Source organism: Xiphophorus couchianus, chromosome 20, assembly GCF_001444195.1.
Source record: "Xiphophorus couchianus chromosome 20, X_couchianus-1.0, whole genome shotgun sequence".
Taxonomy (NCBI): Eukaryota; Metazoa; Chordata; class Actinopteri; order Cyprinodontiformes; family Poeciliidae; genus Xiphophorus; species Xiphophorus couchianus.
This window is the reverse complement of record NC_040247.1, coordinates 28,348,775-28,365,801: the sequence shown is the minus strand read 5'-3', so window position 1 is coordinate 28,365,801 and position 17,027 is coordinate 28,348,775. Positions and strand designations below refer to the sequence as shown.

Here is a 17,027-nt window from a genome sequence, read left to right as displayed (position 1 = left end):
GAAGCTGCTCATCATGCTTGCTGGCTAACGCCTGCTTTCTTTACGCATTAAGAAAATATCTGTAATTTCCAAAATTACCGAATCTGTTAGTTCCTGTTGGGGAACATTAATCGGTCACAAAGTAATTGGGTGAAATGTGTCGCTCTCGCGAATGAAAAGTTGGGAGGTGTGATGGCCTGGAAGTTCTGTTCGACGTGTGGAAACAGAAATAAATCACGAGAGAAATCCTGACCTCGTTTTGAGACTCCTGTGAAGCATAAAGTGGGGGAGGGTGGGGAGAGGGGGCCGTTTAAGTCTGATGTGGAAAGAGTGACGCAGGGACAGAAGGGTTATTATTCCATGATTCGCTACATTTTACTAAAGGTGTTCCTGAACAAAATTAGTCTCTTTTGAGAAGCTGGCCCTACCCGAGTCCAGTTTCTAACCTTGAATAAAGCCCATCACCGATACTAGTGTCTGCACGAAATCCTGATCATTTGGGCGTTACTGCAAAGCGCAGGCGCGCTGTTGGAAAACGTACAGAAGCTCACCGTTATGCTGCCGTGTTTTGTATTACAGATTTATTCTGGCACGTTATTTTATTCACACACAGGATGTGCGCTCGGCGTCAGAGAGGATCCGCTGGGTCTCACAGAGACTCGCTCTCCATGCATTTTAATGAAATTGTAAAGTGTGTGACTGACCTGCTTTCATTCAGAATGCTTTAGTTGCTCGTGTTTAATTTCACAGGAGTGTTTTTTTTTTCTTTTGATGGAGCGTTTTCTCCCCCTATTTAGGCCAAAACAGCATGAAACTAGTTTCCTTCCAGAGAGAGCTTATAGTGGGGGCTGTTCTTTCCATCTCTTCTCATTCAGCATGGCCGCCATCAGTGGCAGTTACGTAGATTAATTAAATTTTTTTGCTTTTAAGTTACAATATATAAGTTTAAAAATAATTTGTGTTAAATAAAATCTGGTGTAATGCATACATTTCTGTTTTAAAAACATTTAAAGGTTTTGTAGAGATGTGTCCAGGGTGGAACCAATGTTCAGTCTGTTGTTTAGGTCAGAGTAGTATTTTCAGTGACACGCCGCTCTCATTAAAAGCCAACATGTTTGTTTGTTTGTTGCTGTCAGTCCGTGGTAGAGATTTGGAATTTCGTGCTGTAAACCTTTTCAACATTTGGTTGACGTGTAGCTGTACGTTTATGAGGCCCTTTGATCCGATAAGCTTTACGGTTTGTAGTTTAAATCTGTTTTGGAGACGACTGTGGATCCTCTAGAGATGACGACGCAACGACGGATTCTTCATAAAACCAATAAAATGATGCACTGCCCATCCTCTTCATGAGACCATCTCGGGAAAACAGAGTGTCTTCAATCAGAGGCGTCTTCAAATTCGCTGCATTACAGACTGCTGCAGGAGATCTTTCTAACTGTCATGAAGTGCGGTGAAGGTGGCGAGGCAGACGCAGCGGACCCAGGTGAAATGAAGAAAATGATGGTTTTAATGATGAGTAGCACACAAATAATTCCAAGAGTCCAGGCAGCACAGCAAGAGTAGAAGGCTAAGGCTCAAAAATTGGTAGCAACTGGTCACACTAGACATCTGATGGCAGACTTGACTAGACAGCAAGACAGATTAGATAAGGACCCGGCAAAGAACAAGGAACACAGGTGACATTAAATTCACAGGGAGACAATTAGGGGAAACAAGAAACAGCTGCACTCAATCAAGGTTTGCCAGGACACACAAACCTAAATAAACACACAGAAAACCCAAATCACTGCACTAATAGCCATCACTGTCTACAATAACTCTTTGAAGAATCTGAATTAATATGAATTGCAACAACATTTAATTTCCCTTTGGGATCAATTAAGTACTTTTGAATTTGCATTTTATGTGTTGGTATGAAGATAAGATGTGTATTCATGACGGAGTTGAGTTCCTGTTAGCCACGTGTCTTTAGAGGTAATGCAGAATATGTTTACATTTTTTAAGTCAAACTAGTGATTTGTGAAGGTTTTGAATTGCATAATATACTTTACTGTTTATTCATTACCTTACTCTATAAAAATGTATTTTTAAAAGTTTTGTGCAGGTCTGATGGCATCGTTGGTGACGTGTGTCCAGTTAAACGCCAGCAAAACCCTAGAAACGTCTTGCGTCTGTTACTCAGCTCGGTCGGAGTTACGTTCAGATTCAGCTCCAAACTCCTCGATAATCCACAGTGGGAAGAAAACGTTCTTCGTCTCCTCTCTCGCCGCCCGATCTATTTGCTCGTTTCACGTCCGGTGTGAAGTTTCCCCATCAACTTTCGCAGCAGGCCGGTGTGAGCGCAGAGAGAGACGTACGGAAAAGTGTGTAATGAATCTCCTCCGTTTTTAAGAACGAGGCCATTGGACATGTTTTATGTTCAGTGACCAGCTCTGAGGAGACACTAAGTGCTTGTCTCATCTTGTTTTGTATTAAACAAGATGCTTCTCTTGCTGTCGCCTTTGCGCTGACACATTTTCCAACAACATGTCTGCACTCTAGTTACTATACAGTAACAATAATTGATCAGGGTTTCATGAAGATGCGTGTTCTGATGTAAAAATATTTGCATCGGACGCTACGTTATCTGCAAAACTAAGACGTTTGGTGTTTTTCTTTTCATTCTTCATAATGGATGGATTGTGACACTTTGGCCCGCTTCACACTGCAGGCAAAATGAGCTCTAAATCAGATTTTTTCAGTCAGGTTTAAGCCGCTCATTTAATTATTGTTTTTTTTTTTTTATGAGTGACATTAAGCTCCATTTATTATTTTTATTGCACCAATTGACAAATGTCGTCTCAAGATACTCTACAAACACAATGTAAGTTTCACATACATAGTGAAATCAGTTCATCCAAAAAGTTCAATGCTTTTCAGTTTTATTGTAGTTACAAATGAAGTAAAAAATTACTGCAAATATTGAACAGGACGGGTTTTCTATACAGAGAAACCCAGCAGATTATTGCATCAGGTATTTTTCTTCTCTTTTATGATTGGAGCTGCAGTAGTGAATGACCCACTGTAAAAAATCAGCTTTTTACACTGAAGCAAACGCAGCATGTCATTTATGTCGTCGTCCGTAGCTCTGGAAACCTCTTTGGCTGACAGGAGAGGAAAGGTGCCGGGTTTGATTGAGTGTGACTGGATCGGGCAGTTGTTTGTTTTGCAGTGCAGGTGACGGGCGGAGACTTACATTTGTTTTCTGCTGCCGCGCGCCTGTTTCCTGTCTCATTCAGGGGGGAGGAATGACAGTCTTTGAAGTAGGAAGCTCCAGAGACATCGCTACAGAAAAAAAAAAACATGTCACGAATTTGTAGAGAGTGGAAACAGTAGAGTTACTTTTCCACAGAGTGGGATTCTGGTGAAATATGTGTGGAGGGGAAAAAAGAACATCTTTTAGAATAAATAAAACTGCAACGATTTTGAGAAATAAGGCAAAGCTCAATCAGGCAGCTATTACAGATGACTTAAGAGTCACCCATCAGTCTGCAAGTCTGAGGCTCTTTGACTCTTTAACTTTTTGGAGTCACAGACTTTTGGCTTTGCTCAGTCAAAAGTCACGCTTTTTGACTGCGCATGAGTCCTGACAGCGACACCAAACAGCATTTACTGTAGGTGGTTGGTCCGCAGAAGGACTCGACACCATGCCTGGGAGATGCAGGAGAGGCTGTGTGTGTGTAATGTGTGTGTGTGTAATGTGTGTGTGTGCTCCAGGCCGCCTCCGCAGAGATGAGCTCGTCCCTGCGGCATCAAGAGTCGACACAATCGCCACCCTGCTCTGACCCACGGAGCATTCCAGATAACTCTTCAGAGAACACAGAGTTAATTGCAGCAGTGTTAAACAAATTTGTTTTTCATTGCACAGTTAGCTGCACAGTGCAATTAAAAGTGCTCTCAAGTCACAACAGTATAAAAGCAAGAGATCAAAGTTCTAGTCACACCATTAATTAAGATCGGTGAAATTATAGAAACACAATGGCTGTTCATGAATGTCAAAATCTTACAATGAAAGTAATAAAATGCTACATTATGTGTTCAGAAATAGACTGGTGGTGGAAGTGAGTTACTTACACTGAAAAAAGAAAATAGTTGAACCAACTTAATTGAATCGCGTCAATTGGTAACAATTAAGTTTATCCAACTTCATCTAAGTTGGATTCACGTGACACATTTAAGTCAGTCTTACTCAAATCATTTAGTTTAGTGATGAGTGATAGTAAACTAAATGCAGCAAAAACTTGCCTAAAGAATTTGTCTATTAAACGGGGTTTACACTGCAGGGACATAAAATCTTACCAAGTAATTTTGATCTAGTTTCAAGTACGAATATCTTAGTAAACTTAAAATAAGACAAAAAATGTTGTTGTTTTAATCAATAATTCCTTAATATTGATGAAAAAGGCCTCGTTCCACTGACAGATTATTTCACTTATCACATGATATTTTTCCCATACTGCTCTCAGGCCCACCAACGCCTCATTGACTTTTGCCAGCGTTGTGTGTGGCTGTGTGTTCTCTGTTCCAGGTCTCCTCACACTCTTTGCGAGAGTGGGAAAAGTCGTTTGGCTTCCTGCAGCTGCTCATTAATCACCGTTAGCATCCTTTGTTACAGCTGGAAGGTCAGGATAGATTGATTAAAAACCAAAACCGCCGTGAGAGGAAACCAGACGAGTCGGAATTATTTGTTGGTTCAAGTCGAGGCGTTTCGGCTGACCTTGTGCACTGCGGGTTACGTGACTGCGTTCACAGAGCAGGAGGAGGAGGAAGGCTAGTGACTCCCGAGTTCAAGGGCGCAAACGACAAACAGCAGAAGAGACCGTGCGCATTGTTGCCGCCGTGTGTCATCTTCTCCAGATGTTTACAGCAGCGGCTTTAAATTTCAGTCGCCATTTTAATCAAAAGTGCGTCAGACTGCTCTCTCTCTCTCTCTCCTGCAGAAGCGTAGCTTCAAGTGGATGGAACGAATTACCATGTCGTGTTGTGAGGTGGAGTGTGACTTAACAGCCACAGGGAATAATCAAGAGGATGAAAAGGGTTTTCTCCTCTCTCTATCGTGGCCCGGAAAACTTTTAATTGCGCTCTCGTCCTCCTGTAGCGCTCTTACAGACAAACGGACCAAACACGAAACGAGCGTCGTTTTACCAGATCTCAAACCAGAGCGAGGACGACCACGGATTGCTGGAGTAAATGTCGCTCCCTGGTTCATCCAAGAATGAGATATTTTAATGCTTTGAAGTGTAGTGGCAGTGATCTGATATTCCAAAGATAGAACTGCATCTCGGTGGCTTTTAGCCTCTATATATTCTGAGGCACCGGTTCATGTTAAAGACAGCAACTCCAGCTGGCTTAGTCTAATCAGCTGGGAATCTGGGTCACCAGTTTCAAAGAACATCCCATCTCTTCTGCTTCCTTTTTTCCCACACTTAATTTGAAAGTGTCAACTCTTGTACGACAATGCAGACCGATTATTTCAGCTTTGGGTTTCCGTTAGAGAAACGAAGAATCCCTGCTTAACAGGAAGCGCTAACAGCCTCTTGTCTTTCTCTGTCCGTCATTCTGCAGTAAAGTTTGTTTGTTTATTAGGATTCCCATTGCTGGGTCCTCCTGATAAGAAAATAAATAAATAAAAGCAGTTACACACACTTAGCATGAAGTGGTTGCCACAAAAGCTGGAATGAAATGAGGCTTTCATCTTTGATTCAATAGATTTTATGATTTCATCCACCAGCGGTGCACCGATTGCGGTTTTTTGGCTGATCGCCGATTACTGATTTGTAAAAAGCCTGAACTGCTGATTCTGATTTTTGACGATACCATACCAACTTTATTTATGAAGCCCTTTATACACCAACAGGACCAAAGTGCTGTACACAATCATAAAGTACAATGCGATTATAAAATATAGAAAAGACTGAAATGTAAAATACATACAGACACAATAAAACATTATAACATTAAACATTATATAAAACGATGGCATTTTTTGTCTGAAATGTCGCAAATAATATCAAGAAAGGCGCTGAGTTTGCAACAGTGGAATGACTAATGTTAATAATCGTGCAGACATCGCCTGGTGGGCGGGGCCACCAGTCAAACCTCTCTAATGGGAGGGCAGAAGAGGACAGTGGTTGATTTTTAGACCTTTACTGATAAGATCGGCTTCACATGTAAGTATCAGCCGATCACAGATCTCCCAGAATTAAGAAAATCGGTGTCAATAAATCCGTGCATCCCTGTCATCTACTAATTTTTGTTTGGCAGTTCATAGGATTACCACTGAATACCTTAATAAAACACAACATTATTGCTTTTGTAGTCTCTGTTCTTTTTTTTATTTTTATTTCTCTGACAGTGGGATACCTGGGAAGAAGTGTGGCTCCATCGTCTTCACAGCCGAAGAGCTCAGCAACTGTCGGGTTCGTATTTAATCATAAACTCACAGCTGCTCGCTTGTAAAGAAAAAAAAAAGAAGAATCTAACATGGTGATGAAGGTAGACACCTCGGTCTAAATTCATGATAGTCACGCTCCGGTTTCAATTTTGAACTTTACGAAGGGAATTTAATTGACTGTGTGGAGTCTTCAGAATAATTGTCAGCGAAGGCAGGATTAATTAATACTCCTCCTTCGCGATATTGGTGACAGATCCTCATACGTTATTTGATCATTTTAAGCATCAATTTCTCTGCTATATGTTGCCAGTAATTAGCCACAAAAGGAGAAAATATTTGTGTGTTTGTGTGTGTGACACAAAACGGCTCTACGTTGCCCCAGTTATGGTCAGTGTTCTGGATTCAACAATGAATTATAGAGACTTAAGCTCAAAAGGACGTAGCTTTAGAAAAGTAACTTATTTTTTAAAGAATGATATCATGTTCTTTTAACATGCTTTTAACAAGTTCAGGATGTTTGAACTATTTCAGCTCTGAAGTTTGTCGCTGTGCAAAAGACCTGAAAACGAGCCTTGTTCTCTTAGGACATAGCCACCATGCAGTTCTGTGCCAACAAGCTGGATAAAAAGGATTTCTTCGGCAAGTCCGATCCTTTCCTTGTCTTCTATCGGAGCAATGAAGATGGAACGTAAGTACGTTTTTATCTACTGTCAATTTGGCCTTCAGCCAACACCACTGAGCTAAAGGATGTTTATTTTTCTATCTTGTTACTTAAAGCTAATAAAAATCTACCAGCAGATCTCTCTGCTGGACCTACCCCAACGGCATTCTTGAGCGTTTCCACAGCCACATTTTGAACTGAGACAAACTTATCACATGGTTCCTTATAACTTTAACTTGCTTCTTTGCTTAAAACGGATTCACTTGTTTGACCTCTGTACTAAATGTCCTGCTTGTTGTTACCAGGTTCACAATTTGCCACAAGACTGAGGTGATCAAGAACAATCTGAACCCTGTCTGGCAGTCATTCACCATCCCTGTTCGAGCTCTTTGTAACGGTGACTATGACAGGTAAAGAAAACTCAATGTGACACAATTTCTTTGACTGATCTACCATTTGAATCCATCATGTGAGCATGTATGCAGGAGTCCTGAATCATCAGAGGCCCGTTTCAGAAAGCAGGTTAACAAGCCCTGAGTAGAAGGCAGATACTCTGAATGAACTTACCCAGCCCTGTGATGCTCACAACATGAGACATCAGCGAGGTAACTCCATTCTGAGTCAAGTTACCCCTGAGTTACGCGTGAGTGCGAGTCCTCATCAGTGGAACGAAAATAACGTGATTCACCATGGCAACGGGAGAAGAAAAGAACCCTGAAAGTCTGCATTAGTGGAATTAGAAATCATTGAGAGTCTCCGTGCAAAGACACACTACAAGCTGAAAGACTGATGATGTTCTGATGATGTTCTGATTTGAACCGACTGACAGCGTGGGATTCTGTGGCAGGTCAGAATAATGCCAGCAGTCGGCTGTGAAGTTCATCTTGGGCCAGTGCTGGTGTTATTGGGACTGTCACAGAAGAAAACTTCACCAGCAACTGCTCATATCACACTCACTATGTAAAGGTTTCGATTCTTCTTTACAGGAAATGGAGGCATGCTTTATCTCTGTGGCACAAGGAAAAGCATGATGATGACTTTGGGTGTCATTCAGTCCTATTTTTATTGAGTTACCTTAAAGGGGTCGGGGATCAGTAAGAGCTTCTTTTCTGAACCTCGTAATAACAATCAGGTGTTTCACTATGAACATTGTTTCATGGACATGTGCTCAGCAGGACTGTGGAGCACGACAAGAACAAGAGCACAGGACAAACCTTAGGAATGTTGGAAAGTATTTTCCCACTTACGTATTTTAGATGATCAAACACATGGCAAAGAAAACTTGAATATGTGCAAAATGATGTTTCACAAAGATCTGACCATGTTCTTCATGAGAATGTTTTGGGAAAACAAAGCATCTTCACTTAGAGGCTTCTTCAAATTCGACTAATGCAGGAGATCTTTCCTGTCCACACCCATCACTATCAGAATTTGAATTAATATGAGTTACAACATTTAATTTCCCATTGGGATCAATAAAGTATTTTTGAATTTAGAATTTTTTGAAATTTCTTTTTGTGAAATAAAAAAAATCTATGGAAATCCACCCACGGCCTGAGGAGAAAACAATCATTTCCCTTGATGAGTGTGCTGCTCAGCTCTCACGCTCAGTGGAGGCACTGGATTTATTTGAATGCCAGCTTTGGTTACTGACTGTGGTTCTGTTTCCGTTATGGTTCTGTTCAGTAGGTTTGCTTACAGTGTTTTGTCTATTTGTTTAAGTGTGGTGTAAAAATGTAAAGTTTGACAAAACACTAAACAAAAGTAAGAATGCCTGTTTTCATAACAGAACACAGACATTAAGTTGGGCAGAGGGCGCAGTTGAAAGGTTTTAAATTGTTTAACGGTGAAATGTAAGATTTAAAGGAATAACTTTACTTTGAAAAAGGGCAGAACACCACAACTTCATACTTGGATTGCTGTGTTACCATAGTTAAAATATGACGCTAAGAGCTTTTTCTTTGGGATTTAGCTCAGTTTGTCCACAAATACAGCTCAGTAACCATTTATCACTGATTGGTTTTCAGCGTGGCCCCCCTTCTCCAATATTTCACAACATCCATATTGAAATACAGTTAATGGTGCTAATGGTCTTAACAGGAAGAGGCGCCCCTGAATCATATTCTGCTTAGGGCCCCATACAACCTTGGGCCGATGCAGATGAATCCAAGAAGAACAAAGCGTAGGAGTGCTAATTAAAAGAAAATGCCTTTGCAAAAAGAATCTGTCTAAGCATCCAGATAAAAGTGGAGAGGCAACATCTGCGAGGAGTAGAAACAGATGAAAGCTGTCCTACGGTAACACATACGGTTTGGGGCTGACCCAGGAGCAACTGTGTCTGTCACTAGAGGAGAGTTGTCTGTCTGTCTGTCATCTTTAGCTATCGCGTTTCCTGTCTCTGAATTTCTCTTTTCCTTATCGTTAGGATTCATATCTCAGTCTCACTAATCAAAACAGACATTTTCACATTAATCGGACTCAAATCCATCACCATTACACTCAATGAAGGTGACTTCATTTCAATATATCCTCACAGTGTTATTTTTAAAGCATGAAAAGTGTCCAAAAAGTTAACTTTCTGACTAAAAGCACCCCCTGTTTTTTGATCTTTCTCTCTCTCTCTGCTGTTTCTTCTTCTCCCTTTTATTCTCTCTCCTATCTGTGAATCTCACCTCGGCTCACCTCCCTCCAGGACAGTGAAGGTGGACGTTTATGACTGGGACAGAGATGGGAGGTAAAATCTCTTGTTCGCCGTCTCTCGCCTTTCTTTTGTCCATTTCATTTTCAGGCTCCAGTCAGAGCACCTCAATTGTCACACCAATTTCGTCTAACCCAGGGCGTCTTATTATAGCAGATGAATAGCAGCGCTTGCCTTGCAAATGCTGCGTAGCGATTCAAAAGTTGTGCGTGAAAGGTTGTCACTGAGAGAACGGGAAGACAGAATGCGGTTTGGCTCTCTTTCTGTCTGGTGCTGGGATGCTGTAGAGGCTCTCCTCTCACTTTACTGGTTTTAATTATAAGACTTGCAGGGGGTTTCCGGCCCGCTGGCTACACGTCTCGGCTTGTCATAATTTGTAGTCTTTTGTATCCAGACTTCAAAATGTATGTTGTTTAAAGTCATGAAGTAAATATTGGTAGATTCACGGTAAAGCAGAAAACATATGGCAGTCGTGGGCAGAGTTGGGTAGTAACTAGTTACATTTACTTGAGTAATTTTGTTGAAAAATGTATTTTTACTACGCTGCACTTCTTACTTTTGCTTGAGTCACTTTTATTACAAAGTATTGCTGCTCTTACTTGAGTAAAATTTCAGGATTTTCTACCCACTGAATGAAGAACAAACATGTTTTAATCAGAAATACACCAGACAGAGACACAGCTGCAGTTTGTGTTAACGTTTTCTAAGTTTCATATTGAAAGAAATTGATCTGGAAACATTTTATTTTGTTTGATTTTGTTATTTTTTTTTGTTACTATATGAATTATTGTCATTCTGATTCTTAAAACACCAAAATGTCCACTAACTTTATACTTTGGTCCGCCTGATGATGTAATTTTTAAATATTAAATGTTTGACAATTTGATCAGTTAGTCAGTGCTTGAGTAGACTTTTCATCAAATACATTTTTACTCTTACTTGAGTCATTTCTTGGATGGCTAATTTGTACTTTTACTTGAGTAGAAATATGTTGAAGTATCACTACTCTGACCTGAGTAAAATCTTTGGGTCCTTTACTCCCCTCTGGTCATGAGTGCATATTAACAAAATCATCAGATCTTTATTATCAGATTAGGTAAAACCCAATTTAAATGTACATTTTTTGTTGTTGTTGCTTTTAGTAACTAGATGACAAAGTGGAGAAAAACAAAAAATGACCTCATTGTTCAAGCAAGGAAAGGCACCAACTGACTGATCATTTGTAAAGGTAACTTTACGGCGTTACAGAATGAAAGGATTTTACAGTGCCTATAAAAAGTGGATGTTTTTACCTTTTTTTTGTAAACAAATCATAATCAACAAAACATGTTTTTTTATTAACAAAAAAAAAAAAAGATTAAACCAATTTCTATGAGACGATGGGTTAGGGTTAAAAATCTGTTACATAAAAGAAGTGATTGCATAAAACCGTCTTCCATTCAAGAGATTCACCTTTGGTCACAGTCAACAGACAATGCAGTTTTACTGCCAAACTGTTCAACGTCTCTCAGCCTTTTCAAGTCCAGCCACAAATTCTCCATGGGAATGAGGTCTGGGCTTTGACTAGGCCACTCCGGGTTTCATCCACCCTTGTTGTCTTCAAACCATTTCTGGCAACTGCAGCCAGATGCTTCGGGTCGTTGTCCTCCTGGAAGATAAACGTTCTCTGAAGCCGCAGTTCTCGTGCAGATGGACCCAAATTGTCCTGCAGAATTTTCCATCTTCTGCTGCATTAATTTTACCTTCTGCCATTGCAAGCCTACCAGCTTCACGATGGGGAGGATGTTTGAAGTGAAGTGCAGGCGCCTGTGTCCTCCAAACACAACATCTTGTCTGACGGGCAAAAAGCTGAACTTTGGTCTCATCAGACCAAAGAACTTTCTAGTCCAGCCTTGATCTGAGTTTTCTTCCACAGTGGGTTTTCTCATTGCCTCTGTCCCACAAAGAACCAGGATCACAGTTATTGTCTCTCATCATTTGCCGAAGCTCCTTGTGCGTTGTCATGGTGACCTGAAGTCCTCTCTTACAGGTTTTCACATGGCCGTTCAGTTTGTGAGGACAGCCTGATGTAGGCATATTTTTTATGAAACCTTTTTTTTCCCTTTTTTGTCAGTCATGACTTCATCGGAGAGTTTACCACCAGCTACAGGGAACTGTCCAGAGGCCAAAGCCAGTTCAATGTCTATGAGGTAAAGCTGTGTAAGGAGAAATTCACAAAACGTTTCCGACTTAGGCAGAATGTGAAATACATGAGATATTTCCTCTCTTTCCTTGAGAGTCAGGGTTTTAACATTGTCTCTGGAGCTTTGCGCTTCAGCACTACTGTAGTTCCTTTAATTTTTATTCTTTTTAGTGATTGCTGTGTTCCTTCCTTTTGAGTTGAGATCATGAGAATAACATCCAAACCTCAACCTAACTACTGCGTGTCCCTGTGGCAAATTGGTTGGAGAGCCATGAGTTAACTGACTGTTATTCTCGGTAACCAGGCTAGCATCAATAAATGCTAACAATGTGTGTCTCTGGTTTTAATACTTTCAAACATGGAAACAATGTGTTGGCTCACGTCGTTGGTGGAAATAATTGCCTCAGATCAAACTCCTATATTTGAGCAGCTGCCATATTGGATTCTAAGTTTGGGTTCATCCAAAATCGATTCTTAAAATTTCAGCGTGCGTTTGGCTAAACCTTTCCTATTTGGAACTTGAACATTAAAATCTACAAGAATAACAAGGAAAATGTGACAAAGATTTTAGGTCTGCCACAATAATCAATTTTGCTTGATGATAAATTGCCCCAGAAGTTATTGCGATAAACGATGATATCGCCGTTTTTGAGACCATTTTCAAGTAATTTACTGATAACACTTTTTTTAGTAGATCGAATTGACCTGACAAAAAAATAAGACAAAAAATTAGATTTGTACATCACTGAGCTGCTGTTATGCAAGTATCTTTGCATGTGAACAGACTGAGTTAAATGATATTCAAAAAGCTCGAACCTTGGAGTATAAGTAATGTTTGTCACATTATATATATTTTTGGTTTTTCGCTGAAGATAACATGATGTGGACATTAATAGCTGCACTGAAGGTTCTCCAAGTCTACTCACTCTTGTGTAATAACTATTACTTTTGTGTTGCTTGGTTTAGGTTTTGAATCCTAAAAAAAAAGGAAAGAAGAAGAAATATGTCAATTCAGGGACGGTAAGACCAACTTGACTGTTTTTCACTACTGCATGCCAACATATATTACTGAACAACACTCCTGGCTGCATGGACTTTTATCCAAGTAATAAAAATATATTTGCAAGGCCCCTGACTGGGACGTTTCTCTCGTCTCGTACCGTCTCACCGAAATTGTTCCTTTCTCCTCTGTTTTCCATCATCTCCCCTCTCTCCATCTTTAAGGTGACTCTCCTGTCTTTTAAAGTGGAGTCGGAACACACATTTGTCGACTACATCAGAGGAGGGTAAGAGCACGGTCACAAATGTTTCACAGAGGCATGGAGGGACCTAGAGATTGCTGTTGCTATTAGAACAGATAAAATTAACAGAGGTTTTTATTATTGCATGACGGTTGAAATGTGACAAAGATAAGTATAAAATACATGATTCTCAAGCATCACTAAGTACAATGAAAGGTTTAGTGAGGATGTTAAAATATGGCTTTCTGGAACTGAAATCAGTTTCGACTTTCCTTTGACTTGGTGCAGTGCAGGAGAACGCCACTAGGGGGAGAAATAGACGTTTGAGCGTACTTTGGAAAGGAACCTTAATTGTCACTTAATCTCTAGTGTGAGGTTCATGATGTGTTGCCATCTGATAGTCATGTTAATATGTTTTTTTTTTTAAATAAAAATGGGGTTAAGACTACGGGACCTGTAAATTTAAACGGTTTCCTGAACTGGAACTATGACAGAATCTGCATCTATGAGGTTGTTGGTTAGGCCAGAGGGATTTCCAGAGGGTGAACCAGTTAGCAAAGCCAAAAGTGAGGCTGAAGGACATGACAGTGTCCTTCCAGATGACACCAAGGTGTGTTGATGGAATGATAACAGGAAGCAACTTTAGTTATGTTAGATAAAATCACTAACATAGCGATTGTAGCCTGCCATAGAGCTTACATTTCTGAAGTATTTTTTGTCTGACTGGCTGTTTTGCCGTTCCACTGAAAATTACATTCATCCATCCATTTTCTGTACATCCTGGTCCCTAGTGGGCTCGGGAGGGGTGCTGGTGTCTATCTCCAGCGAACGTTTCGGGCGAGAGGCGGGGTCACCCTGGACAGGTCGCCAGTCTGTCGCAGTGAAAATGACAGATAACTGAATGTAATAATTAGAAATAGGATGTTTGGTAAAGAATACAGGTAGACTTTGAAACAAGGCAAGATGTTCATCTTATCAGTAGTTATTCTGCCAATCAAAGAGAGAGGGAGGGAACCCCATTTCTGAAAGTATTTTGTAATACCAATATCTTGTATCTTGTGCCAGGACACAACTGAATTTCACGGTGGCAATAGACTTTACTGCGTCCAATGGTAAGATGCTTCACATTCACACGTGCAGAACATTTTGAATAGTCTGTTGTAACTGTTTAATAGAAAACATACTCTAATCTTAAGAGATAACATTAGAAATATCCAGTCTGTGTAATGTTACACTTGATTGTGTAATATTGTTTGAAGTGATTATCAACCGTGTAGCTACAGATCAGGTATACATGAACACCTGTAGCAACATGGCGATCAGTTGGTAGAGGAAAAAAAGGGTGGCGTGGCAGGGGTGTAGTGTTTAAAATAGTTATTTTTTAGATATATATCACGTATAAAATATCATTCCCTCATGACGTCAAATTTCTCTTAAGTTGTCTGTGATATATACAGCATCTTCATATAAAACTGAACACAGTAAGATAGTTACCTGATTGTGGTATTAACTGGGCTCTCCAGCCAAAGTGATTATGAATAAAAGTAGATAATAAAGTATTTGCTGGCAATAGTATAATTTTTTGTTTTGGCTGAATATAAGTGAATATAGTTTGGGGCAGAGACTTTTTTATTTTTATTTATTGTTACACCACTAGTAAGAGATATTTAAATATTGACCCGAAGCTTTTTCATGACGTCGACTTTAAGAGTCATAATACATTTTAAATAACTGCATTTCCTTTATGAGCAGAGATGCTTTTCCGTACATGCATATTGGCTCTTCATTCTATAGGAAATCCTTCCCAGCCCACTTCTCTGCACTACATGAGCCCATACCAGATGAATGCGTATGCCATGGCCCTGAAGGCTGTGGGGGAGATCATTCAGGATTACGACAGTGACAAGCTCTTCCCTGCATACGGCTTTGGGGCTAAACTACCTCCAGATGGCAAGATCTCCCATGGCTTCCCACTGGTAAGACACATGACAGGACACAGCCTCTGTTTGGTCTCATTTGGTTCGTTGAGTTTTAAGTTATATTTTTCTGTATTTTGTATTTATGAAAGACTAAAAAAAAAAAAAAAATCTGCAATTACAAAATTCCTACAGGACTTTTTCTCTCTAACTTAACTTCACAATTGCACGGCACAAATGCTTTAGCACCAAAAATACTTCCATAGAAAATGCTGTCATTAGAGCTGCAACTAACAATGTTTTAGTAATGGATTTATCTATTGTGATTATTCTCATAATTGATTGAGAATACATTTTGAATGTATATTAGAAATACATTAAAAGACGTGAACAAGCAGTTCAACTCTTTTTTTAAATAAAAAAATATTTTAAAAATGTGCCTAAAATGTAATAACATAGATTTCCTTTAATAAATGCTCGATCATTTGTAGCAAAGGATTCATCTCCAGCTAAAAAATCCATCCATCCATCCATCCATCCATCCATCCATCCATCCATCCATCCATCCATTTATTTATTTATTTCCGCTTTATCCGGGGTCGGGTCGTGGGAGTAGCAACTGAAGAAGGGAGGCCCAGACTTCCCTCTCCCCAGCCATTTGTTTCAAGTGGCTGTATGTTTTTTTGTAAAAAATACAAAATAAAAATACTCCTAACATCAACGTATAAAAAACTCAGTCCTTTCTGTTTGACTTGACATCATGACCACGTAGGACTGATCTGACAATTATGTTTTGGATTGACCAATTAATAATTAGAGAACTTGAGGAATTCTGGGTAGACAAAGTTTTTTTGTTTTTTTTAAACGTTAAAGGCAAAATTTATATATTTGTGTGCATTTAAAGTGTATTTACAGTCGTGACTGTTTTTTCAGCAAAATTGTTTTTTTTGCTTGTATACTTCAGTTAACGATTACTAAATTAGTTGACGACTATTTCAATAATCATTTAATCATGATTAATCATTTCAGCCCTACTCTCGATACCCTATGATATTTTTTCATGAAGCGTTGTAGCTCCCGCTAACAGAGAGCAAAACTCCACTCATACTGGAACCCAACGCATCGACAGAATCACAAAAACAAAAAACTCCAACATTTCTATTTTCTATTTTTAAAAAAAAAAAGATTGGCGTGGACAAAGCAGAAAGCGAGAGGAACGCCTGGTTTTCTCAGGCGGAAACAGATAAAAAATTTTTTTGTTTGTTTGTTTTTCTCTTTTGCAGAATTCTAACACAGAGAATCCAAACTGTGTGGGGATTGAAGGCGTGCTGGAGGCTTACTTCCACACCCTGCGAACCGTCCAGCTGTACGGCCCGACCAACTTCGCTCCGGTCATTAACCAGGTGGCTCGGTGAGACACTAACACACGCCTGCAATACGGATTAAAGTGCGCATCATAATAGCGGTAGCAAAAAAAAACAAACAAAAAAAGCCTTCAATATAACGGTTAAAAGCAATAATAAAACAGAAATGTAGCAAAAATATCAAAAGTGAAATGAAACAAAGGACAACATGTGTATAGGATTATCTAAAAACATTCCAATTAACAGCAAGTACAGATGTGTGTAACAGAATAATTTAACACAAAAAGGTTCATTTAGCATTAATAGGACTGTAATGACGTAGTCACTATTTTTGGGACGTAGTAGGACAGAAGTATTTTACCTGAAGGGTCTAATTCGAGGTTGTTTTTCCAGGGTTGGAAGAATCAATGACAGTTTTCCTCATAATCCTGGAAACCTTTACGTGTCACTATTTAGTCAATCCTATTGTCAGGCACCAACTGAACCGATGCTGCCTTTGGTTTGGAGCAGTGTGATCAGCCAATATTTACATGTGGAGCCGATCTTATCCTCC

General features: G+C 39.7%; 1 protein-coding gene across 2 annotated transcripts in view; it reads left to right on the top strand.

Annotated features, from left to right (window-relative positions):
- LOC114135173 (copine-9-like) overlaps positions 1 to 17,027 on the top strand; it is a 50,624-nt gene that overhangs the window by 25,101 nt on the left and 8,496 nt on the right. Inside the window, exons 8-17 of one of the 2 annotated variants that reach the window (XM_028002183.1) lie at positions 6,374 to 6,437; positions 6,997 to 7,100; positions 7,379 to 7,483; positions 9,766 to 9,807; positions 11,885 to 11,960; positions 12,920 to 12,973; positions 13,178 to 13,239; positions 14,260 to 14,306; positions 14,989 to 15,170; positions 16,394 to 16,521. In XM_028002183.1, coding sequence (XP_027857984.1) covers positions 6,374 to 6,437; positions 6,997 to 7,100; positions 7,379 to 7,483; positions 9,766 to 9,807; positions 11,885 to 11,960; positions 12,920 to 12,973; positions 13,178 to 13,239; positions 14,260 to 14,306; positions 14,989 to 15,170; positions 16,394 to 16,521 — 864 coding nt within the window. The remainder of the gene's footprint in view (positions 1 to 6,373; positions 6,438 to 6,996; positions 7,101 to 7,378; positions 7,484 to 9,765; positions 9,808 to 11,884; positions 11,961 to 12,919; positions 12,974 to 13,177; positions 13,240 to 14,259; positions 14,307 to 14,988; positions 15,171 to 16,393; positions 16,522 to 17,027) is intronic. The other variant, XM_028002184.1, reaches the window with a different exon arrangement.